Below are 26,491 nucleotides of genomic sequence, written 5' to 3'. Positions count from 1 at the left end.
TTTTCGGCATCCCGGGTGACCTAATTGGGACCACCGTGGTTGTAACCGCTCATTGGCCAATCGCAGCATGCCACCGCACGCGTAATTAACCGATTTACTGCGGTGGGTCCTTTGATATTTTTGCAAATACATTTCTTTCGTAATACATAGAAATCGATCTTGTGAAAGTCTTATTTAAAACAAAGACATATTTAATCTCTCAACTTTGATCATTTATATAAACAGTTTTATTCCTATTATACATGATGAAATGACTGTGATGACAGTTTTGATTTTGAAAAAAAGTATACTTTTATTAAAAAAGCGTAATTTAGCGTAATTTAAGTCAGTAAATTCTCATATAGAGAGTTTTCGTACAATGTATAATACATCTCTCTCTCTCTCTCTCTCTCCTTCTTTTTGTCTTTTTCTTTCATGCAATGTTGCACAAAGGGCCCAGGCGCAATTTCTCGCGTAGCGCGATTTAATTTTAACTCGCGCAGCAAATCTTTCGGGCTACCTTAAATCTTCGCACACGGATCTCATGGCAAACGCATCGTGAATGCACGCGCCCAGCAGCGGGCGCATTACACGCACCGCGAGTGAAACGCATTCGAAGCAGGGGGCAGGTCTGCCTACGTTTCTCTCTCTTTTTCTCTTTCTTTTCTCGAAGTATATTAGGATGATTCTTCTCTTCGCTTGCGCGATATGCGCACGTGTGTGTGTGTGTGTGTGTGTTTGTGTATTACGTACAGGGGACGAGGGCTCAAGTGCGGGAAGCTGATGTCCTTTTGAGAGTGATGCGTATGTGGACGTTTGTGCGTGTGGGAGTCTTCTTATTCCTTCCGTGACTATCATCTATCCGTCCCGTAGGTTGAGTATGTACACGCAAGCGTGTCGCAAAAAAACTTTTTGAAAGACATAACATATAAGTGAACAAAGAAATAAATATATTTTGCAATATACTTTAATGTGCTTTTCTGATCATATTTCTGATGATCAACTGGAAATTGTTATTTTTGTTCTAAATTTCTACAGTTCGGAAAATACGTAGTAAAATGATCTCATTCTCACCGTTTATTTTCTTCTATAGGAGAAAACAATCTCGCATTCTTTACCGGATATATTTACAGTGACGAAGACTACTCACTTTTTGAGTTATCTGGCTCTAAGCATCTGACTCTAAGCTATCTTTACACAACGCACGTGGTGTGTCACATATCTACCACCGGCGGGCCGCCGAACACCTCCGCTCCTTCGTTGGGATCTCTGTGTAAATCGCAGAGGTAGGGGTTGAAGGTAACCATGGTGGGGGATGTTACGACCGGGTTAAGTTAGCTAGTTCCCCTTCTCCTCTATAGGCACGACGGTCGCCTTTCAGGGGCCCGGGGGGCCCACAAACGCCGCGCCGTCGGCCCTGACGAGCAAAAGAAAGAGATGTCCGATTGGAAAGAAAGAGCGCGAGAGAATGAGCAAGTGAACGGAGACCAAGAGACCAAACCTATACAGTGAGAAAGAAAGAGATGAGAGGAAGAGTGAGAGGACCGATCGTGAGAGCGAGAGTAATGGAGAGGAAAAAAAAGGGAAAAACGAACCGAAAACCCACACCCGAGCCGGGGACTTGCAAGGGACTTCTTCATGCTCTCAGTTCGAACCGAGCATCCTTGGAAACCGGCGGGATTCGATTCTAGACTTCAACTTTTGTACCGTGACTCACGTCTCTTTCTCCTTCTCTTCTTCCTCTTCATTATTTTCTCCTACCTCCCAGTGCTCGCACGTGTCTTCGAGGAAAGCGCAACCGCGAAGCATCCACGGAGAGATTTAGCATCACGTGGCGTAAATATCTCGTTACTGTATCCGAGAAGTCGCGACGCGACCACGTGGAGAAGACGTTCTCTCTGATCTTTCCGTAGTTTGACATCGGTTTGAAGTGCACGAATCGTTTACACACACCGGACAATATACTATTTTGCGGCAAGTGGACTAAGAATCTTTTTGTTTTCTCTATAAGGTCGGGCCACTGTGTCCCAAAAGTTTTTATTTCTATTTTGGATTTCCATGATCAGAAGGAAGATCCGAGAAACCGGCTGATACGCCGTTGGTGAGTTCTCTTTATTTTCTTCAATCAGAACCAATATAACTTCTTCATAAATTTTATTTAGAAATAGTACACAGGAAACCTTGACTCATGTTATTATTTTTCATTGTTTAAAAACAACAAGAGAAAATAGATTTTTACATTTTTTTTACAATGTATACAGAAAATAAATATTAAAAAGTTTCTTTGTAAATGACTATTTTAGCCTCGGTAAAATAAGCTTTTTTGTAGCGTTCTCTTTTAGTTTCTTTCTTAGTTGGTCATATTTCATATTTCATATCTTACTATATAAATTAAATGATATTTACATATAATTGTGCAACAGAAAATTAAAATAAATACGATAACTTCTCTTATAAGACTCAAATTTTAAATTTATCAAAATGTCTTTTATATGAAGAAGTTGTATCGGAATTCGTCTGATCGAGTGAAACTTACGGAGCTGTCGTCTTACGCTAACTATAAAAGAAACTGATTTGTATTTTTTTTCTTGCGTCGCAACAAAAAAGATTCACGATTTGTCGCGATCAGATTTTCGAGGAGAGCTATCGATCTTCTCGAGATTCCACGAAACGACAGCAGGAAGACCTTTCAAACCAGTTTCCTAAACTCACATGTGTACGTGAGAAAGGCTGCGAAGGACGAACAGTCTTAATAATTTGCAAAAGAAAACATACGTAAATACCGACCAAAGACGTGCAGATTTCTACATACTACTCTCAAACACTATTTAAACGTCGTGTCACAAAGTATTTTGCGATATTTTCGAAACAATTTTTGCTAACTTCAGCAGTCAATACGAGTATTGATATTTGCGCTTAGAATTTATTTTAATAACTGTTTCTTGTATACGTCAAGCAAACGTTCATTGCTCTGACACGTCTTTTCAATCGCAAATCCTCGGAAAAATCGACGTTGGAGATGATTTATTTTTCCAATCTAAAGAGAAGCGCTGTTCCCTCCGTCTCGGGCGACAAAAATAGGGGGTGACAAACGTTGTCGCGCTGTGCCACGAGATTTGCCATAGCGTAACACACACGAGGGGTGGAAATAGCGTATAAAAAGGAAAAGGCGAAGTGAGAATGGGGTACCTTCAAGCGGGACCCCTATAGCACAAGTTTCGAATCTGCGGGAGAGATAGACGGACGGAAGGGGGCCCGTGGTGTATCAGATCCCCTGGGATAAAGCACAGACGGTTCCAGGGATGGGATTATCTCAGCTCAGGTATGAGAAAAACGTCTCTAACCCAGGTTGATCGAATCCTACCTTAGAGCCAGTCGCATCCAGACAACAATGTGATTCACGGCGGGTTCAATGAAATTGCGTAAAATCCCGTGCATTTTATTCAGAGTGTGGGAGTCCATACGTATAACCATTCCCCGTGCAGAGAAAGATCTTACTGAGACAAAAATTATGAAAAAGCATTCATCATGTAAGAAACTAGATGCCTCTTGATATTATTATTATGATAATATTTAATAATATTATTTTCTCTGTTTTTATCGGTAAAACTTGCTCGAAGACTATCCTGATAAAAATATTAACGACGGTTGAAAAATTTTCTAGTATCGCGCCACTTATTTCTGTGCAATATTCTGCATTTTTACATATATTAGTAGTAAAACATTTTACATATTTACGTAAAAGATTTACATTTTTACGCGGTAAAAGTTCTGAAACTGGTTCTTAACCGTCATCATATTAATTCTTTAACACATTCGAAATGGTCCGATCTCTCCGTAAGAAGGGCAACGCGCGCCGTTGTCATTAAAAAAAAAAAAAAATTCCTGATCTCCGTCGTAACGAATCATCCGACGTGCTTCGTGGATGGTTCCTTAGTTGGGTCCAGTCCCTAGAAATCTCCGCCTCGCGCGCGGCCGTTGACCGTGGTTCGTTTCAAAGGGAATCCAGAAAGACGATCACCTATGAACCCACCGGCGACCGTTACACGACTTCCAGCCTCGCCTGAGAGTCATTTTTCGAATTCGCCTAATCTCGACTAGACAATGCCGCGGCCGATACGCGCTTGGAAACAGGACGAAACGTCCCGCTTCAGGATACACGCATTGCTTGAAACCGGTATCCTGTCGCAGGACCGTTGGACGGGACACTTTCGCGCGGGTTCGGGAACGAAGAAGGATAACAGAGGCAACGCGCAGAGGGAGTTTAAAGAAAGTTGTTGGGATCTACGAGAGGGTGCATATGTATACGGCAAAGAACACGCACGACGCTTTTGTGTCTCGCGCGAGAGGCGATTGTCCTATTGTCGCACGGGATAGGCGAGACAGGTTTCATTTATGGTCACGTATGGTAATGACTCCGGAAAAAGAGAAGGGGAAGGAGCGTGAGGCGCGGGCTCCCATAGATCCTTCGGTGCTCCGTGGCACAAGTGGGTAAACCGGGCAGTCAAGCAGCTCGACAGGATGAGAAATCGCGCACTGGGATACGTATATAAATTTGCATATTTTCGGCCCGCATCCGTCGACGCTCGGCCCACGTGGGAATCCGCGGGTTTCTGGGCAACCGGTGCATCACCGGAACGTCGCCCTAAGACGAACTCTCAACGGTTTCTTTTTATCGCGGTGATTTAGCGGTTTTTGTTTTTGTTTTTTTTTATTGACGTTCGATAAAATGATCAAATATATAGTTAAAATCAATATCTGTTATTCCTCAATTCGCGATCACCATATGAACGGGGAAATTGACGACAATTATGCGCAAATGAGTGCCGCTCAGTTGCTGGCAGATATCGCATTTAAACTGGCTCAATTATGTATCCTTAGTGTATTGGAACGAATGTCACAGCCGGATAATGTTTTCCGTTCTTTGACGTTCCGAATCGCGGCGCATTAATGAGAGGTACCGGATTTGCCCTATTTCGACCAAACACGCTCTATAGGGAATTCCGATTGCGTCCCGTTGTATCCCGCAACGCGACGATTTTTTGCGAACTGTCTGCAACTTCGTTATACTGCCTCGGCGGATACAGTGAATAAAAAAAAAAGCGAATTCCACTTTGGCCTTCGCAAACAGAGAGATCGATGGATACTAAAAACACGCCATAAACGGAACAATGAGATGTTTTGGTTGGCTGGTCGACCTTTCCTCTTTTCTCAGCCCGCAAAAACTGCCTCCCGTGGTCATAGACAAGGAAGTTCTTTTGTAAAACGACCTTTCAGTCGATATCTTTAGTGTCGTTCGTAGGTGGTTGATGGTAAAGATTTTGCTGTTATACTCAGATAGTGGTTGTAATCCTAAATACGAGGACAGTAGACCACCATGACGGCGTTTAGAAAGACGAGCAATTAGTAACAATGCGGGAAGCTCCCTCGTCGAAACGTGTCTTGGAATAACCCGCATAAATCCTAGATAAATAGTTAACTTATTCTTTAGTCAATTGTCAAGAAACAAAATCGTGTGACAGACTCGCAATTTGTTTTTATCGATGATCACGTGATCGAAGAAAGTTTAGAGAAGTATGTGCGCCGAGCGCAGTTTAAATTATTTTAATATCTTCGAAATATGAAGATGATCTCTCTTATTATCTAACTTCTGCACATGCCAAAATTAGTATTTGTTACGTAATCCTTGTAATGATTCTAACGATTACTATTTCAATTACGAGCAACTTCCGAGTTTTCGACTTCGTAACAAGGCGTTACGGGCGGGGAGACTGCGTGTTCTTTTTTTTAAGACTCCTTTTCGAGCGTGGTTAATGGCATAATGGTTAAGTGACTCTTCTCAGTTTTCTTCTCCGCGAACGCGCGCGCCTTCTTCCACAAGCGCGCTGCTCACCTCGTCTTTTTATTTTTCTGTGGAACAAGGAAGGACGCGCGGAGGCAAGTGGCGAGGAGAAAGGAAAAAGACAAGAGGAGAGGGGCGATCCTTCGTGTGTGGTCTTGCCAGAGTCCTCGGTCAACTCGGTTAGCCGAGGTGTCGCGTTGTGTGTGGTATGCCACGGTGTCTTACGTCGCGCCGAGACGTCTCATGCCAACCTAACCGCCATAAGAAGCCAGAAGAAGACCCGAGAACTCTATGCACATGTGAACAAACTTACAGAACGACTCTTCCGCGAGCTACACTCACGCAAACCCCCTAGAGAGAATCTGGAAGTTCTCGTGAATCTCATTCTCATGGTTTCTGATTTTTTTTTCGTATCTTCGTATCTTCGTTGTCACTCTCGACGTCTAGAATCTTTAGTAGATCTCGTGTGTTGGGCGCATAAATCTGTGTCATAAATAGCGGTCCTTACAATGGAGTCTTTATAAAAGATTTACGATTCCCGCGCAAAGAAATCTTATCATGGTGACAGTATAAACTTTCAAGTTTACATAATGTGTGTGTGTGTGAATTCCTCAGAGTTTGAAAATTTTCAATATGTCATTAATAGATTATTCAGCCTTCTCTGAATATATTTGTGTATATATTGTGTGTAAACTTTGTTCTTTTTTTTTTTCTATTTGATCGATTTCGAACTCGTGAACTGGTCTTTTCATCCATCAATTAGTATCCTTTGTGAATTTATGTTTTCTAACAGGTAGCAGGTCATTGCTAAATCATGACAAACTTCTGTCCCATGCGGGCGTTGCGTCTGTTATTGAGAGAGTGACAGTATCGTGCTGAGAGATGCTTAAGAGAGATATTATGCAACTCACAATATGTCCACATCAATAAATTTCTTTGTATATTCATTCCCTGCTCACCTTTGAAAAGAAAAAATTTTTTAAACTACCTTTCACTTGCAAAAATAACAACTGTAATAGCGAAACAAACAGGTGTGTACGTCACAAGCTTAGCGTATGATGAAGAAATAATTAGATAGATAACTAAACAGATATATAAATCATTAAATAAATTATTTCTATAATAATTAAATAAATGTCAATTTAATTTAAAAATAAGAGATGCGGTGACTCTATTTTTCATTAAAGAATACTTTAAATAAAGTAAATAAATATTAATAACTATTCCCCAATTATAATAGTTGCGAGAGAATGAATAAAAAACGAAAGATTCGTGGGAGAACTTAGACGCGTCTATTTTTAATTTAGCGGAACGTGTCATCTCATGGACATGACCTTAACCTTCGTATGACCGAAAATGTACAAATCAAGGAGGGAAAGAAAAAAGTTATGAAAACGTACGACGGCAGCGTTTATTCAATGTGGGAGGTCTCACGGCTTCTCTCGCACGAAATGTTCGAATCATTTGTCAATGCAGTCCAGTTTAGCGATTCGTCTCACCGACCTACACACATGTTCCACGATGATGCCTCATGAGTGTTGGTCTAGAGATACCCCCTGTTCTCTCGATTCTTTTCATTCTCTATCCTCCTTCGAAACCGCAGCAAGGATGTGTGATGTGGGGGTCTTTCCGCATCCTTCCTTCTGGAACGGCTTTCTTTCTTGCGGGTTAGGTTCTACCGAAGGTGTGAAATTCGTGATTAATTATCGCTTTCCGTAGACAGGTTGAGAACCGATGATATTTCGTAGATTCGTAAGAAAGATCGTGCTGATCTCACATATGGTTACTGATAGACTTCCCGTAGCGCGTAACTAGATGTAGCGTTTATGACATAATATAATAATCGGTTACTTTCTGCTGTCGATCTTCAGAGCGACGATCGATTTTGTAACAGGAAAATTGAAAATACGAGCGCTAAATGTATCACTTTGTGAAAATAAATACATGCTCCGTGGAAGAATGCACGACTTCAGACGTGTGTTTGCAAAAATATTCCCTCAACCTCCCATGTAGCCCTTCGCCGAGACATTCCTCTGCGTCGTACAAACAGGAGGGAGTTGGCAAATATTTTCCTTCCTCCATTACCGCACACACAGACTCTGTATGCTCTTTTCAGAAACTGAGAAACGTGTGAAGGTGAGATTTCCAATCGTCCGAAATGGGTAGAGGCATTTATACAATGCGCACCGGTATTAGACATTTGAGCATAATAGGAATTGTGCGTTCTATTTATTTTTTACCTCCATGAGACCTTGCCAAGCTCGAGGTAAAGTAAAAGTAAGATAAGACTATCGCGACTAAATGAATTTCAACTTTAGAGAAATATTTTTTGTAACTTAGCAAAACTCTTGAGTTTTAAATTGAGTTATAAATAATATAATATAAATAAATTATAATTGATAAAAAATCATAATAATATTTTTATAAACAATATTAATTGTATAAATATTATAAATTTTTATAAATATTCTATATTTTTTTATAAATATTATTAATTAAATTTAAATTTAAATCTAAATTCGAAACTTGTTAAAGTGACTCTCGTAGACTCGGTGTCGCTACAATAATAATACCGACGACATAAGATTGTCGTAAGATAACGGCGTAATTGTCGGATTATTTAATTGGCGTCTCGTTCTCTCTTGTATCAGTGATACAAGAAGCGATCATCGTACATCGCGCGCGCACGCGCACGAAATCACCTTCACGAGGAAAGAATACAGGAAGAGCGAGAGACAGGAGACCCCACGGCGGGAGGATTTAATCTTCAATTCTGAAAATCAACGTAATATATTCCACCCTGAAGGTGGTTGGAGTTTCTCTCTTGCTTAGGAGCGGTAAGAGGCTGAAGGGCAGGGTACTCGCAACCTGTAATTTCAACGCGAGCGGACTAAGTCGTTGGTAATATGGGAGCCCGGAGCTGGTATAACGGCTCATTTCCATAATTCGTTCTTTAAGCATCATTTTTAATAGGCCCCTGGCGCCGAACGAGTGGACCCGCGCGGCGCTTCGCCGCCGCCGGGCTCCGGGACCTCGTCAGACCCCCGTAGTGTTTACACGACATCGCTCAAACTTCTGTTGTTATCTTTGCCCTTATTCGTTATCGCGCGTAATGTCTTTATATTCTCATAGAGTATGTACAAAGTGCGATTTACAAAATAGAAAATGGCGTCTGAAGATTTTGCTGGTTCCTTTTTGTTCGATCAAAGGTAAAGAATAATAAAAATTTGTTGTAAAAATAAGAACAGATTTCCGCACTTTGGTAGCCTACTTTATCGAAAACGGAAGATGTCGGCGATAATCACAACTCTCTGCATAGTCATTGAGTCATGCGAGTACATAATTTTCTCAAATCTCATTCGAAAGAATTCTTTTTGTTCGGCGTTCTTTTTATGATCTGTGCATATGACTTCTCACTAACTATACCTCAGATGCTGCCTCATTGTCTCTATTTTTGTAATTCGCTTAAGTAATAAATACCGGGCGGGCATTATCCTACATTGGTAACCGCATTGCATCCGCACCAGTACCCTGAATATCAGTTGGTTGAAATACCACAGAAAGAAAAAAAAACGGAAATGCGGTGTAGCGCAGACGAGGCGCGGCGAATAAGTGGCGCACCGTCTGCCGCTGTCGGCCTTATAAACCGGTCACGTGACCGAGCAGGATCAACGAATCAACGCGTGGTAGTGCCACGAGGATCGTCGGAAGGTTACCGGCGAAGAAGAGAAAACGAGACCGACGGATGTACGTACGCAGGCAGAAAGAGAAAAACGATTGGCAGGAAGAAGTGGAGAAGGAGGAGAAAGATGAAGCCGGAGCGAGAGATGAAAGTTCACTTCTTCCTCGGTAGCAAGGTCTCGAGTCGGCGCGGAGGTAGAGGACCCCCGCCGTGCTCTCCCGCTGCGACCGGTAGCTATCCTCCTGTCCCGTACGTAATATGCATTACTATGTGTGTGTGCGTACGCACTCTCATACATAGTAGAGAGAGAGAGAGAGAGAAGAGGGACAGAGAGAGAGAGAGCGCACACGCGTGTACCACACGCCAGAGAACCGAGGCCTGGCGCACGCCATTGCGATATTAATATTCCGTCTTTGAGCGCGATAAATCAACGGCGAATACGTCGTTCATCCCTGACTTCGTTGCTTAACCTTGTTCGTGGTTTTATATTACTTTGCGCTACACACCGTCCGGAAGAGAACTTCCCTTCCATCGAAGCCAACTTGTCGTATTTTGAGCGCTTGACGAAAGAATTAAAACGTACGGACAGACGAAGGTAATTTCTGCACGGTGAATGGAGAAAAATAATGTACGCTCCGTCGATTCATCTCTTGAATCCGACGAAATCGACAAGGATCGCTTCGGTATTCTGCTCGAGTCCGCATAAAAGTGATCCTCGTTCCTTCATACGTGTTTCTCTCACGGCACTCGAAGCCCGCGCGACCATCGGCCGCCGACTCCGCGCCGCCGAGTGGGATTTCGAAAGAGTGGAAGATAAAAAAAAAAAAAAAAAGGCAAGCTCTCTCGACACAGCCCTCCCCGACAGCGCGACTAAATAAAAAGTACCACGTGAAGCACCGGCCTTGACATGGCGGTGCTGCGCGTGGACCGCGGGAATTTCAACCCCCGCTGTGAGCCACACGGTGGTGCCACACGGCTGCGGTGCAATGGGAGAATCGCGCCAACCCCCTTTCCTTCTCTTTCCCGTCGACGTATTTTTGTTACGCGAACCACACGCAAAGCGCCACGCGATTTATATATTCGTTTTCCCATCTCGTCGCGCGGCTGAAAAAGGTCTCTCGCTGAGCACGACAGCGATCCAATTTTCTTCCCAAGGTTTCCTTTTGAACCGGGGCTTCCAATAAGGCTTTCTTCCCATCGAGATAGAAAGGTTAATGAATGTTTGACAGAGAAATTGTACTCACACTCGTTAGAATCAACAGCCTTTTCTCAAAGATTTATCCCAGCAAACACAAAATATAACTGCTACATAACATGAGAGTAACATATAATGTAACAATTGTTATACTTGATTTATATATTCGGATTATATCATTTTCTCTTATTTATGCAATATAACTCTGTAATGAAATAATATTATATAGCTCGTTACTTACTGGCAACAACAAGATAACAATAATGCATATGTAATGTAACATGTTATATGACAAATTTTATGTCTGCGTTACTATAATGTGACAATTTATATAGATATGATCGAGTGATTTATTGGTGAATAGACTTTGAAGATTTTATATACAATATCATTTTAGTAATCTATATAATTGTTATATAATCTTTCAGTTATTACTGCAGCAATAATATAATATTTTAGTAACATGTTATAGTCAGATTATATAACTGCAATTTGGTATGGAGTAGGAAATTACAACTAACGTGAATGTTACATGTAACAAACACATTATATTACAATATACTTGTTACTTTCCGTTTCATTACGGCAAAGTTACGTTTATGTATCTGTGTTTGCTAGAATATTGAGCTCGACAAATAAAGTGTTCTTTTTTTCTTTTTTTTTTCAGTTTTATTAATTAAATTTATTCAGAAAACAGTGAATCTCACAAGCATTCTTTTGACAAAGTTCGACACTAAATAACCTTACGCTCTTGTGCAACCAAATTTTATTATCGCGGCCTACAAAATCTTTCCGATGTAACGTTAATTAAGCAGGCATTTAGAATGTCGAAAGTAAATTATTAGCCGCTGCCGCGAAGCCGAGCGGCTCGCACTGACAACGAGAAGAGGCGGTTCAATTTTTCACAATCATCGTAAATAGGCTGAAGAGAACAGCTTCCGAAATGGTTGGTGAGCCGGAATCTTCGAAAGATTGCGATGACCAGATGATATTCTTGAGGAAAACCACGGGAATCAAATCTAAATGAAAGATCTGAGAAAGAGAAGAGAGAGGTCGAGGGGGAGCGTAGCGGAGAGAATAAAATCTCTTTCGGCGTTCCTCGAACGCATCATAAGCAGAGGAGACAAAGATAGTGGGAGGCAGAAAAGTGAAGGAGAGAAAGAGAGAGAAAGAGAAGAGAGAGCGCGTAGGACTATCTCTCCACGGATCTCAATCTAAAAACTCCGAACATATTTTCTCGAGTTTAGAGTCGAGCTCTCGGCTCTGCCATTGGTCGCGTCGTGGAATCTCCGTCCGACGGACCTGGGATCTTCCTTCCTTTCCCTTCTCGTTCTTTTGCGCGTTTCTCTTTTACGTTCTTATTCACTTTCTCACTCTTCCCGTCCTCTTCTCGATTTCTTCTACCTGTTCGCCGCGTTCTCCAGAGATCAAAGCACGCCGACGCCAGCAGCCCGGTCCGTGGGGTGTCATCCGAGATGAAGGGTGGGAACCCGCGGTTGCACGAAGAGAGTCATGAGGGGAGGAGACCAGATAGAGTAGGAAAGGCCCATACAATATTCATTAATGCGCCGAGGTAAGGTCGCTGGGGGTATTTCTAAAAGGATGAATCGAGAATCGAGCATCGCTCGTCGTGGCGGCATAAATCATAGCGTCTGTGAAATTGATCGGGGAAGAGATAGACTCTGATTGCCTGACCCTATAACGACTTCACATTGAAAAAGCTAAATGTGTCTCAAGAAAAATGAGGATAATTCTCGAACATACGCGTACATGTGGAAATAAATAAAGTCTAAATAAAAAGAATCCATATATAATATATAATAGAAAAGTAGAATAATGTAAAATAAAAAAATAAAATGTAATTTAAAATTAATATAAGTGTAATAAATGTGTAATAAATTTGTATAATATAAAAAAAATCGTAATATAAAATTTTTTTACGCGCAACACTGTGTAAAATATATTACATATTTTTTATACATATTTCTTATATACAATATATTCATTCCCTTCGTCAATTTTGTTTTTCTTTATCTTCAACGGTGAAAAAGATTGAAAGCAACACCTCATAAAATTCATAAAATGTATTCAAGATGAACGGTGTGATGCGATCGTTTAGATCGGATACAACGTTGCAGCGAAGATTATTTTCGAAGTTAAGATCGCAGGACAATAGCGTTCGTGTACCTCTATCAATCTTGAATTTTTTTTTCCAACGGGCTATCGACCGTCTGGCATCTGGTTTGTCGTCAGGAAAGATTATACGACTCCATCCCTTCATCTTTCATTCATTACTTTGTCACGCGAATCATCCTGTTGTATATATATTAATTTAACAGTAATTTCTTTGAAGACATTTAATCCACGAGTTTTTTCTGAAAAAAATTGCGCTAATGTTGTTTAATCTAATATTAATTCGCGAAGTATCTCGTCGGTTTCGTAAGACTTTTGAGATATTAAGCTTTGATAAGAAAATGCTTTTTTACAGTATATGACGGAGAGCAGCAGTGGCAAATAAATAAGCAAGATTAACCGCGATATTAAAGTAACGAAAAGGTCGTTAAAATTCGTGTTTATTCAGTTATCAGGCGTGGATACTGTAGGAGGGCCCCCTCAGCGGTGTTATCGAGAAGTCAGCGTTGATAACAAATGTGCGTTCTCTCACGTACTTTAGCGCTTTCGTAAAACAATCCTTTCATTTTTTTTCTCTAAAAAAAAGACATGAGATTTAAAAAGAGACAGATATTTAAAAAAAAATAGTAGTATGAGTAATCTTACAATATATAACGGAAAATACGACTAATATATGTTTAGATGTCTCACATTTTCTTCTTTTTCCAATCACACTGCGATAAGACGCAAATACTCTTCGACATTGAGAACCGCTCGCATAGCAACAGGTACATCTGATCTCGATAAACCTGAACTTGTTTACTTGTTTATTTCAAACTGTAAGACATGTGGATTCGAAGTCGCGACAAGATTAGATTGTCGTTTAATTAGCACCCCGACGATGAAATGCAATCGCAATCTGTGGACAACGATTGAGTTCGTAATTATTTTTAAACAATTGTTGTGATGATACAATCTCGTTTTAAAAAGCCGTAAACAACCGTAAATGACGTTAAAAAGTAATCGGAAAAAAATTAAACATTGATAACCATAAATGACGTTAAAAGGTAATCGACAAAAAAAATTGAACATTGTGATAACGTATCTCGCTATATTACTGTCGTGCCTTTAAATCAGATGATCGACGGTTGAATAAAGCAGAAGCGTAGCGCGGTAAGAGGGAAATTCTCACGGATCATCGGCTCCATCTTCCCTTTGTGATCGAAGAAAGTCGACGGGTTTCCCGGGTTTTGTTCGTCGATCGATTGTGCCGCCGATGTCGATCATCCTCCGCATGATGGAAAAACGGGACGAGGCTCGTCTGACTTTTCATCCGTGGAGAATGGAGCATTATCTCACGCGCGTGTGGTACGCGTTTACGACATCTGTTGTGTCTACGAGAAACATATTTTCCACTCAGGACCAAAGTGGTCTTCACATAAATCGCTTCTGGTATTATGATTTACAACGGGGAGTTAAACATCTCGATTAATGAAGTCGGTACTTCTTTGTGTTTACGGCTCCTCGTGCTAGAACCTAGAAAGAGGAAAACAAAAATTGATTTTCATTATGTAGCAAAGTCTGTGGTATCTGAACTAAAAAAAAGAAAAAGTAAAAAAAAAACTTTTAAGATAATATTGTATTTTACAGTTTTAGTTTAAAACACATAACGCATAATAATCCATATTTCGTCATTCATGTTTGGTAATTTCCAATTATTCAATTTTGTTTTCCGGAGTAAATTAATTTTGTTATTCAACTTTGTAAAGGATGCTCTCTTTGACGATCTTTCAAGATTAGATTTTTGCTTCACATGTGAAGGTCTCACAAAAGCTCAGCTGTTTCAAAATAAATTTGCATTGTAGAAGCGCACAATATAAATTATTCAAAATTTTCGGAAAAGAAAATTTACAAAATCTTGTGCAACGATGTTTTTCGAAAAATAGTCATAGAATTTCTTACCAAGAAGACTAATTTGAAAATTTTAGTGAAGAAATTAGTGTCCAATGTCAATCAAAGAAGAAACATCGTAGTATCCAATTAGCGTTGGTTAATTACGATGTATTTAGACAAGGTCTGGTGACGAATACAAAAGTTTACCGAGAGCCATTAATCACGTTTGCGAAATTGCTCGGTGCAAATGTCGTCGCGACGAATGAAATCCACATCCAAATAGAATTACATAACATCTGGAATTTTTTTCTCGCCGCGCGTGATATTCCGCGACCATAAAAACCACCGAAGTCCACGTATCATCGATGATAACAGATGTATTGCGCGCTTTCGCGCGCGCGAAATTGCTCTTTTCTACAAATTTTCCACAAATTGTCTCTCTAATGAGAATACGATTCATAAAAATCCGACACATAATCGAGAGATATCAGTTGAATGTGCACAACACAAACGAGACATTTATTATTTTTCTATCCTGCGATCTCTGATAATTATGTCACGCTCAAACGAGATCATCGCAATGCGCGCTCGTCCAATTATAAACCTCGTGCCTACGGTCACAAATGTCGTTGTTCTTTACATTCACTCGGATATTTGCGATCATTCCTTTCAAGTATCACGCGAAGACGCAAATTGCGCGTCCTGTTGTTATCAGTTGCATCACAGGCAGAAACGTGTTCTCCGAGCTCTAGCTCGCGACGACCTTCACCAAATCGCCTTTCGAAACGTGGCGACAAACTTGGAACTTCCTGATGATGACGAAGGCCCCCCCGGATTGAAGGAGCATGGCTGTCAGGGACATTCTCATTGTTGTGAGCGCGTGATTTTGCCGCCGGGGAGAAATTACCAGACCACGTAAGCGATGTCTGTTGACTCAGCTTGAAGTCCGCCCATTCACACTGACGCGCTAATGTGAACAGATACCGGCATCACTGGTTATGCGCAAACTTCGGTCTCCGTTCGAGCTAAAGCTTTTCAGCAGTGGGTCGCATGCAACGATAAAGCACCGAATTCGTGGTAGTTCATATCGCAGGGGGCCTAACTGAGCAACTTTATCTTGTTGTTCGTCCTCCTTTTTTTTATAGGTCAATGTAGGTCACTTTTGTCTCATCAACAGGATATTTACGTCTGTGTAACATATACTTTTATCTTGAAACTTGAACAAAATTTGTAGATCGAAATAATTTAATTTTTATTTGTCCTGTTTCTCAATCTTTTGAAAATTCTTTAAATTACACCAATCAACACAATGTTCAACAAATAAAAAGCAATTATAGATTTTAATACGTTGAATCCAGAATTTCTATATAGAATTTCCCATGTCGAGATATTAAATATCTCGACAATAGCTATTTTGGCAATATTCTCTTATTTATTTAATTTATTGCAAATATTAATATAATAAGATACAAAATTTTTATAGTATATTTCTTGTAAAATCTTTGTACAATCTTTCCTCTTTAAAATAAATCTACGGTTAAACGTTCCATTCTTAATAACAATATCAAATTATCTCACTTTTTGTCAGCGTGAAAATGATGCAAATTGTTTCAAGATTATTTCGCATCGATCTAAATCGGCTACATTATTTTGTTATTGAACAATGAAAGTAAACAATAAAATAATTAATATAGAATGACAAAGAGTTTATTCTTGAAGACAACCATCTCGTACAATATTAAATCACTGTTATTTGTGGTACCAATTTTCTACCGATTATCTTCTTTGTGCCGTCAGATTACGTTCAGTAATTACTTTGAGTCATTATTACAATTATTTTTTTTTTTGGTTACGTAAATTCTGAACAGATTTTACGAATTTCATTTACGATATTAACTTGTGTGTGTGTGTGTTCTGAACTGTGTTTCATAACGAGCCGCTGCGCTGCTGTCAATTAGTTCCATCGTTGAGACTTGGTATATTGGTCTCGTCTGGAGAGATGACTGCACCGACGCGCGGCGCGGATTGCTTCCAACAGATACGCGACAAACTGTTATCACGCTTTTTCTCTGTATTAGTGATACATGGAGGGGAAAATAAAAGCGATAGCGTGACCATATATAAGCCTGCGCGTTAGTCACCGCCATCAGTACTGTATCTCTCACGTTTCGTAGCGTTCCGTCACATTATACTTGTCGCATTCTTTTTATCTCAAGTACTCGAGGATTGTTAAAAAAAAAAGGCGCGATAACTGTTAATAAATAACTGAACAGTCTGCCAGTGTGGTATAAAGGGGACAATCAAGTTGATGCGCTACCACGACATAATCGGAGAAGCTTTATCAAACTTCGTCTTCGAGCTCTGACCGCGACTTTTGCTTCTTGTTTCTCTTCCTCTTCGGCACGTACGTCGTCTTCGAGTAAACATCAGCAAGCGACACATCAACGACCAGGAAAAATGGGATTCTCTTAGCATCGATTTAAGTCGTTCCCGCGAATCTATCTCGTTTGTCGGTCTAATCGAACATAATAGCGAGCGCAGTCTCTTCGGATTCTCATTCTCAAACGTCTTATCGAAGTTTCGTCAAAATAACACGCGCGAAGACTGTTCTCGGGAGCACTACGGAGTGTTATGATTTGTTTACCGCTGTTGTCCAGCCCAGTTATGTTTTCGATCAAGTACAGCAAGCAATTCCTGAGCTACCGTATACTCAAGTCCAACAGATTCAAATACATCTGACGATACGGACTCGGACTACTTCATAGAGGGTGCGCGCTAGGTGGTGTGTGTGTGTATTGTACCGCAAGCGTTTACGTACCTACGGTGCTCAGGAAGGCGCAGAGGGTGTCCCAGCAAGACCTGGAAAGTCTTGTATTGAAGTTCAATGGCCGAATCTACGGTGATGCAAGCTTGAGGAAACACGTCGACAATAACGACGACGATAACGAGGCGTTAGATCCGGCGCCGTCGAAAATCGCTAGTGAGGCGAATTTTTCGAGGGCGGGAAACGATAACACGAGTTTGGAGAAAACATTTGTAGAAAAAAAAAAAAAAAAAAAAGTTGAATTGACGAGTAACGTCGTACGAGTTTAATCATCAAGATATTTTGATTAGAGCAAGAAATTAGAGTATTAAAACTTAAATTTGCAACAAAATCGATACATAACAGACAAAGTCCAGTTATTTTGTCTCAGTGAACGTCCTCAATTAGAATCCACGAGAATATTTAGATCCCTGATTAAGAGAAAAAAAATTGGCTGAACATATCGAAAAAAGAGCCGTAGCAATTAATAATTCTGTTAAGGCAATTCTCAGATACAGGAAAAGAGAAGCATTTAATATGATGAGCTTGTATATCAGCTGTTGAAAGATCATTACAGCGAACCGAGCGGCAGAATCAGAGTGTGAAACGCGGAAAAAGAAAATTATTATTCGGAAATTCTTTTGGGAAGCGTCTTCTAAGTTTTTTGCGGCGGTTGTACATACACACGTGTACGCACGTACGCATTCACGCTAATAATCAGGCTTGCATAAAACGCAAATTAAACAGAATCCACTAATTAAAGCGACGATCGAGCGAAATCTGCACGTCTTTGGCGAATCGGTAGAATAAAATCGCACAGCGGCAAAGTAATAAAACAAAAACAAAAAAAAAAAAATCAACAAAAATGATCGTTTACGTTCCGGGCAGGATGCCAACTCACGTTGGGCCCTACGGCGCTGCTCGTTACTCGGGCACCCTGCTAGGAGCTGTCCCGGGTTTTTACAGCCCGAGCTACTACGGGAGGCTCAGCGTCCAGCACCAATCGCCGCTGGATCTTCCGGTTTGGCCGCGAAGAATGCCGGCCGAGGAGGAACTAGGAACCTCACCGGCCGCTAGCTTGACCGGATTGGGAGTGTCACCGGGCCCTCTTGGTAACGGCGGTCCTCCGAGTCCGGCGCACAGCGACTCGGACGCGTCCAGCTCGAGTTTAGAATTAGGCACCATTAGAGCCGGCGAGAACGCCAAATTAAAGTGCAGGTAAGAAAATAAGGAAAAAATATCGAATTGTTTTTATTAATTGCGCAGTAATCAGATCGATTGCACTCGTAAAATTACTTAATTCGCAATGTAACGTGTAAGTTATTGGTTTCTCTTCCGTTAAAATTAATGATAACTGAACCAGCTGATTGATTCGGCGTATCTTTTTAAAATGCACTCAGTAGGGTAAGCTGCTCTTTAAAAAAGCCTAATTAAGATAGCAGTATAAAAGATAAGTGTCGTATATGCACAGCGTCGAAAAAAAATTATGCTATCTTCATCAGGAAAAATTCGATGCTACATTGAATTATTCAAAGTAGCGTTAAACTCAGCACGAGTTTCGGCGTTTGGTTAGAATTTAAAGACCACAGAAATAGATCCTCACTCATTATTCAAGATGAAAACGCGCTATTTAATTGCAACACAGATTCCTCGTACAACAAATCTTTATTGACTTTATTTACTTCTCTTATCGCAATAAACTACGTATAAAGCACAATGTATGACTTTTCTGTATACACGTCTACTCCCTTCCGATTTATCAAAATATCTCACTTTTTTTATGTCGCACTTGTATACTTTGCCTTTTTGTTTTATTTATTACGTTTGTCTACTGTATTTACTTTATGCGTGTTACTTCGTATCTTAATACTTTTTTATATTTATTTTTTTAATCTTCTGTATCAATGTATCATTATTATTATCTGATAAGTCTGGTGCAAATTGAGACGGTGAGACCAATGTATCTCGTACACGTATTCGTTATCGTGGAATTATCTCACATTGCTGTGACACTTGCGACGATCAAATGCGATTCTGTTACTTCAATGCGCACTTTGTCGCAGACATTATATGTTTGCGATTCTTCTGCTTCAAATAACGCTAATTTATCTCTCGTCATAGACGACGCGCATATCCATACGCGCTCGCACATACTGGTTACAACCAGTTTTCCGTATCTCGTGCTCGTGATGGAACATCTCTTGTAGGTCTTTTTGTTTTGCGAGTAAGAAACATTTGTCACTCGCAAATATGTATCGTCTAAAACGTCTTTATCCACAATTACAACCGGCTTATCTGCCGTTACCGCAGAATTCAGATTCACGTTTCGGAGACAGATTTCTTTTAGCGTAAGAAGAACTTTGGCACCTAATATCTCAATGTAAACAGGCTTGATTTGCAAAGTCTACGCGTTCCTGATAAAATTTAGTCTCACCACAACTCGACAATTTTCTTCAATAACAAACTAAAAAAGAAAACTGCTGATATTGCAAAAAATGACAAGTCACAGTAGTTAAAAATAGTACGTATATTATTGTTCAAATTTTGTTACAATTAATTTGCAATCTTTTGCAACTACATAGATACAAATAATATGTCCAAAATTCTACCTCTATTGCGCTCTAGTGTTATCACGATATCAATAAAAAAAAAAAGAAACTCTTTTATTATCTTCTTTAGTATTTCGAAGAATGTGATTATCTTGAAAAACTTATTTCTTTCACGCGATGACCACGTGAAGACATGAATGCTCGCTTATCACAAAGAAACACCATTCCTTTCATATTGTTAAGTTAAACTCAATTCGAATAACAGTGTTATTCGAATGTTTTTAAAAATGATTTTAAAAATAGAAAATTATAGAACAATGTTTTTAAAAATAGAAAATTTATCTGGCTTTCGTATATCACTTATATTATATCAATAGTTGGTATATCAGTAATTTTGTAAACCATCAAACTGTACGAGACAACGGCTGTCGACAGAACTAATCAAGCTTTTTTCTAAACACATATTAAAGTTGAATTTCCTGATTGTTTCAAAGCGTTTTATTTCTGCAAACAATTGCACTCTTTTCTCTAAGTAGTATTTTTTATCTTAATCATATTTGCTTTTTTAATACAAATTTTACTGTCTAAATCTAAATTTCAATTCACAGTTTGTGTTACGGAGAACATACTGTACGGTACATTATCTTAAGGTCACATTAAATAACGTCTGAGTTAGTTGGTAACAAGTTCTAATTCAATGACGAAAAAGCCATATATATGTGTTATATCTGTGCGCGCGAATATTTCTGTATGCAAGTCGAAAACAAGCCACCCCGGGTGAGATCGGTCAATCATATCGCTCGGGATTACCTTGATCCGCGACCTCCCGTGGAGGACATATCCGTGCCTCTTAATTGGCGGAATTCATTGTCGTTGACTGGAACAGTACCAAATACACTCCAGTCTCTCGCTTCTTCACGATAAACTGGTGTCAAACGACGGCAATTGCAATATGGCTGGAATTGATACCAATTGAAATCCGCGAACACTCGTGACGCAAATCATAAGTCGATATTTCAGCACGTCAGAAAGCTATATTTACGTGTCACTTTCGATTAGTCACAACTCGCAGTATCTCACATAGCGATCGCTAATTATAGAAAATCGAATGTTCGTTGCGTGTCTCTCTTATTTCAATGTTGCATCGTCGTTGCACGGATTGGAAGAGACTGAAAACTGTACACGATGTCTCTTTTTGTTCTCTTACAGATGGCAGAATTGCGGCCGATGGTTCACATCTCTGGAACAGCTTGCGACACACGTTTCCGGAAAGCACGCATCACCTGGTCCGCGGGGTTTGTTTTACTGCGGATGGGAGGGATGCGCGAGAGGAGAACGAGGGTTTAACGCGAGGTAAACTTTCTTCAAACATGCTAATGCGCGCGCGTATGTACGCACGAAAAAATTACTCTTGCATTTGTTTTTTACGAAACATCCGTATCCTTTTCTCTTAGGTATAAGATGCTGGTCCACGTACGTACACACACGAACGAGAAACCGCATCATTGTTTTCAATGCGACAAGAGCTTCAGTCGAGCGGAGAACCTGAAGATTCATGCGCGTTCTCATACCGGTGAACGTCCTTACGTTTGTCCCGTCGAGGGTTGCAACAAGGCCTACTCCAACTCCTCGGACAGGTTCAAGCACACCAGAACCCACGCCGTGGACAAGCCGTACTGTTGTAAAGTGCCGGGCTGTCCGAAAAGGTATACAGATCCGTCATCTTTGAGGAAACACGTAAAGACTTATCGCCATTATGTGAATAACAACGATAAAGTCCAAGAGAAGAGCTTCGACGATAACAACGTTCAGGAAAAGACAAGGTTCGATGTTTCGCCCGACAAGCAGAGCAGCAGCGCGCATTCCGAGTCAGACAAGAAGGATTCGAGCATTGAGAGCAGTATGTCGGGTTCTAGTCCGAAGGCTAGCAATAGTTTCGAAGAGCAGAGAAACTTTGTCGAATGGAACAACATGTACAATCTGCAGAACGAACGGAAGGAGCAGGAGCAAGTCACTCCACCGAAACCGTACGAGCAGGAAGTGAAGATTTATCCGAGAATGTATGACGATAGTTACATTATACCGGACAGAATCCAAATGAATCCTATGTATGCTTCCGGTAGTACCATTATCAAAGATTGTTCCGCGATTTCTTCGCCTCACGCAAGTCCGGGTCGGTCGTCCGACTCGATGCCGCACATCGGTATGCAATCGACGCCCATTAAAACCGAAGAACCCATGGAGTGCAGCGTCAGTAAAACCACCACGGTTGACTACCGGAACATTGAGTCGATTGTTAACAGCACACCCTGCAAGAAAGAGAACACGATAAACTGCGATCCGGTGAGGCAGTCGGTGATCAAACGGCCGGAAGATCTGAAGATGGAAGTGCAGCAAACATTGGAACAGCTCCAAGAGGAATTCAAGGGATCCAGTGGCGACTGCTGTTGCCGACACAAGTGCTGCGTGCACAGTAACGACAGCATTCTGCAGAAGTCGAAGATCTTCTCGGACTTTATCTTGAAAACGCGAAACCCGTTCTTCCGAAACTTGTTACGTTCGGGAAATCTGGAGAATATGTGGAGCAACATCGCGGACACCGTTACCACGTGTGGTCAAGATCTTAGGGTGAAGAACGAAAACGTCGCAGAGGTGGAGCAAGATCTGCCGTTGGATTTAACGGTTAACAAATAACAAAATTGGTTAGGATCGTACCAAAAAGAAAATTTATAGTCTTGTCAATATAATTTTCGTAAAAATACTGTCGCAAATTTTAAACAATGGAATGAATGTAATGATGAAAACGAACGAAAGCTATTTTCGTCAGACTGCAAAACCAAATATATGTTATACTGACTGTGAATTATATAACTTGGTCGAAAAAAAACATATATTTTTATCAAATATATTTTAATTATATATACATGCACGTACATGTTATGTGTACACTTGTATATGACACGTATATATAATTATAATATATTACATAGTATACATATATATAGGTAATATACATTTTTTTTTAATTTTCTGACCGAAATATGAAAGCAGTCGAAGAGATCGATTATAAATTTGCTCAATTCGTTTATTAAATAAATAAATGTTAAAATAAATATTATGTTTTAAAACTGACTGCACTATAAATCAAACTATTAATCGGAAATAATCAAATTAAATTTTATAAGAATAATATTTAATTAACATTTTTTATTTAATTTTAATGATGTAACATTGATATTCTAAACAATCTATTTTTTCGAATTGACAAAATAATAATAAAGATTACACCATAAAACAGTCGTTGTAAATAAATTCGAAAGATATAAAAAAAATACGAAGTAATTGACTCTTGAACGATAATTTATATGTTAAGTTTGTGAGCATCGAGTTATGTTCTGTCTATAACGTAACGCTTAACAAATATATTTTTACCATTTTAATTAATGCAAACAAACCATATGTAACATATATGTGTAAATAGAATTTTATAAATATGTATGTATGAAAAAAAGAGTCAGTTAAAAAGGAAATAAAATAATATAGAAAACTGTGCTCTTCTCTGCTAAATAAACATATATATGTTTAACAATTAAATTAAAATTCAAAAAGTATATATATATGTACATATGTATTTACCTATGTATATATATACATACACAACAATATACACATCTTACACGGAGCAATTTTCTACGCATAATAATTTTTATTAGATGTTTACTATACATCACATGAAGGTGTGAATGACTAATAGATATCTAATGAACGCGTTATATCTTGTGTGAGATGTGTATATATTGTTCATTACTTTTCCACACTTAATGTATAATTGACCATATAGCATTTTTTAATGTGATTACTATATAATTGTACTCTTTCTGTTGTGTATACATTATATTATGTAAAACTATTTGTAAATTTTTTCATAAGCTAAAAAAACGCTTATTGAAAAACTAATAAAAATATATTTGTGAAGAAAATTCTATCGACTTTGCGTGTATATTACTATTGTTCCCAGATAATATTAAAGATTATTATATTAGTGCTGTTTTGATATAATTGTTTATTTGATTTCTGAAAACAATATTTGGTAAGACTTTAAGAATTATACGTATCATTCCTATTGTTTGTAAATATTCTGTTAAATATATTATTTTTATTTTCTATTTATCATCAGATGATAATATAGTTCTCAACTATACTCAAATGGCTGATGAAGAACATAACCTAACCTACTATAATATATTGCGGACTATTATTGAGCTGGATTTTAAGTAACAAATGATTTAGAGCGAAGACCTTGATAATTTTCAAACGCAATGGCAAGTGATCGGGAAGTGCTTCGGGAAATTTGGGATGGCAAAGTTCCAGTTTGTTTTACCCTTAATTCCGAGGAAATTTGTGATTTACAAGGGCCAGATCCGTTTTATTTAATGGTACCTAGGTTAAGTTATTTTCCATTGTGTACAGAAAAGGTAAGAAATGTTTATACGGATATTTCCGCATAACTCGCATATATAACTTTTGTTAATATTATAGTAATTAATATTATGTAAATATAAAACAAAAAGTTACTTTAATATTTCTATATTGTAATCATGTGACTTGTATAAGTTTTAATTCAAGAACATCATATTTATATATATATTGATAAAGGCCTAATCTAAGGCCGAAAACGTTCTATATGTTACCTGCTTGAATAAAGTAATGCATCCATCATACACACGTTATCACCAGTGTTTTTGCTTCAAATGGCCATTATACATTTCCTGTTTTTATAAGAATTTATTGAAGCTTACTACACTCCTATTCTATAAAACAAAAAACCTAAAAAATATATATCACATTTTTTATACAATAAACTAGTTCTATTTTAGGTACGGAAACACTTCATACGCCATATACAAAGTGACACTAAACAAGAGCATGAAATGTGGCTGGAATTCAATGGAATTCCTCTTAAATGGCATTATCCAATTGGTGTCTTATTGGACATTTATTTCAATGACATTCAATTACCCTGGAATATTGTTGTTCACTTTGATAAATTTCCAGAGAATGTTCTAATGCACTGTCAGAACAAGTACGTGTAATGCAAGCTATTTATTTTTCTTTATGTTGAATAAGTAAACAACATATAATATACATATAATATACTACAATTCTAGAGAAGTTGTCGAAGCATATTTCCTCTCTTGTATAAAAGAAGCTGACGTTTTAAAGCACAGAGGTCAAATTGTCTCCAGTATGCAGAAGAAAGATCATACACAGTTGTGGAATGGCATTATGAATGATAAATTCGATCAATTCTGGTCAGTGAATGGTAGACTTATGGAGGCTAGCAGCGAAGAGGGATTTAAATATATACCTTTTCGATGTTATACAAGTGAAGATAAATATATACAAAAACTTGTGAAGCCGATGAACGAAGAGGGTCAAAGAAAAACATTAAAACATTTGTTAAATGAAGTGTTTCCTGATCAAGAAAATGGTTAGTATATCAGATTTTCATTTAGCTAGTTGTATTTCATCAACTAAACAAGAAATTGCACATGAGTTCTTTTAGTTGTAAATAAAGATTGAATTTTACCAAAAAGACTTGCGAATTTTTTACTATATCTAATAGTAAGAAAATATTTTTACTATATCTAATAGTGAAAAAATATTGCGTTTGTTTCTTATAGTATTATGTATAGTATTGTATATATTGTGTATATTTACTATTTTACATAAAATCAAAACATTCACATTATTAGACACATTTATTTTAATCAATCGACACTATATATTTTGTTTTTGTGATGATGGTGATCGTATTAAGAACACTGATGAAGACTAAAATTTTGTAGTCGAAACGTCTGTAACTAATTTTTAAAACATAATACATCTGCATTCTACCTGGCAACTTGTTCAGTAACGCCTCTTATTTTGATACCAATCAAAACATTCACTTCAAATTTTTATTTTACAGTTACAGTGCGTACTCATGGAATTATACCACCGTTAGAAACTCCGCTTCAGTGGATGTCGGAGCACTTAAGTTATCCAGATAACTTTCTACATTTAATTGTAGTTACATCGTAACATCTATCAAAAAAAGTGATAACTTTGTTAAGTAAAAAAATATAATTTTCTGTAATTATTGCAGAATATTATGTACATTATGCTTGTATTATTTTGTATTGTATTTATTTTATAGTAAACTAAACATATAATAACGTATATATACACAAATGTATACATATGTATACATGTGAGTACTCAATATTTTCAGTAAAAAAACTGTACAACGTTGTTTTTGTTGCAAAGTGTATTTTATGAATGAAAGTAACGAATTGTAAAAAAGTAATTATTAAATTATTGATACCAGATTCTCTCTTACATTCAGACATAGCACAAACACAAATATAGTAATATATATTTGTGATTAGCAAAC

General features: G+C 38.6%; 2 protein-coding genes and 1 long non-coding RNA gene across 5 annotated transcripts; 2 read left to right on the top strand and 1 right to left on the bottom strand.

The window, feature by feature from the left end:
- Nucleotides 1-1,635: 1,635 nt before the first annotated feature.
- Nucleotides 1,636-23,543, top strand: LOC109851874 (B lymphocyte-induced maturation protein 1 homolog). Of its 2 annotated transcripts, XM_020422403.1 has the most exons (4): nt 1,636-2,080; nt 18,395-18,724; nt 21,265-21,408; nt 21,510-23,543. In XM_020422403.1, exons 2-4 carry the CDS (start codon nt 18,396-18,398, stop codon nt 22,747-22,749), a joined length of 1,713 nt encoding a protein of 570 aa, XP_020277992.1. In that variant the 5' UTR covers nt 1,636-2,080; nt 18,395; the 3' UTR covers nt 22,750-23,543. The 2 variants fall into 2 exon arrangements, with proteins under 2 accessions (XP_020277992.1, XP_020277991.1); XM_020422402.1 differs by lacking the exon at nt 1,636-2,080 and having other exon boundaries at nt 16,840-18,724.
- On the bottom strand, nt 12,714-16,072 carry LOC109851875. Of its 2 annotated transcripts, XR_002249943.1 has the most exons (4): nt 14,773-16,072; nt 14,003-14,648; nt 13,522-13,729; nt 12,714-13,406 (listed from the first exon to the last, which is right to left on the bottom strand). It is a non-coding gene; the product is annotated as an uncharacterized LOC109851875 (long non-coding RNA). The 2 variants fall into 2 exon arrangements; XR_002249942.1 differs by having other exon boundaries at nt 14,003-16,072.
- A 739-nt stretch (nt 23,544-24,282) lies between the features above and the next one.
- On the top strand, nt 24,283-26,216 carry LOC109851903 (autophagy protein 5). Its single transcript, XM_020422480.1, has 4 exons — nt 24,283-24,530; nt 24,933-25,138; nt 25,224-25,546; nt 26,027-26,216. The coding sequence occupies exons 1-4, from the start codon at nt 24,375-24,377 to the stop codon at nt 26,137-26,139; spliced, it is 798 nt and encodes a 265-aa protein (XP_020278069.1). The 5' UTR covers nt 24,283-24,374; the 3' UTR covers nt 26,140-26,216.
- Nucleotides 26,217-26,491: the final 275 nt, after the last annotated feature.

Source organism: Pseudomyrmex gracilis, unplaced genomic scaffold (genome assembly GCF_002006095.1).
Source record: "Pseudomyrmex gracilis isolate BER0280 unplaced genomic scaffold, ASM200609v1 scaffold_22, whole genome shotgun sequence".
NCBI classification, from domain to species: Eukaryota; Metazoa; Arthropoda; class Insecta; order Hymenoptera; family Formicidae; genus Pseudomyrmex; species Pseudomyrmex gracilis.
This window is presented reverse-complemented; position numbering and strand designations above follow the sequence as displayed.

Coding starts and splice junctions, on each gene's coding strand:
- LOC109851874 (XM_020422402.1), top strand. CDS start 18,372: ATGATCGTTTACGTTCCGGGCAGGATGCCAACTCACGTTGGGCCCTAC. Junction 18,725..21,264: donor AACGCCAAATTAAAGTGCAG/GTAAGAAAATAA, acceptor GTTCTCTTACAG/ATGGCAGAATTGCGGCCGAT. Junction 21,409..21,509: donor GAACGAGGGTTTAACGCGAG/GTAAACTTTCTT, acceptor CTTTTCTCTTAG/GTATAAGATGCTGGTCCACG.
- LOC109851903 (XM_020422480.1), top strand. CDS start 24,375: ATGGCAAGTGATCGGGAAGTGCTTCGGGAAATTTGGGATGGCAAAGTT. Junction 24,531..24,932: donor TTCCATTGTGTACAGAAAAG/GTAAGAAATGTT, acceptor GTTCTATTTTAG/GTACGGAAACACTTCATACG. Junction 25,139..25,223: donor CTAATGCACTGTCAGAACAA/GTACGTGTAATG, acceptor CTACAATTCTAG/AGAAGTTGTCGAAGCATATT.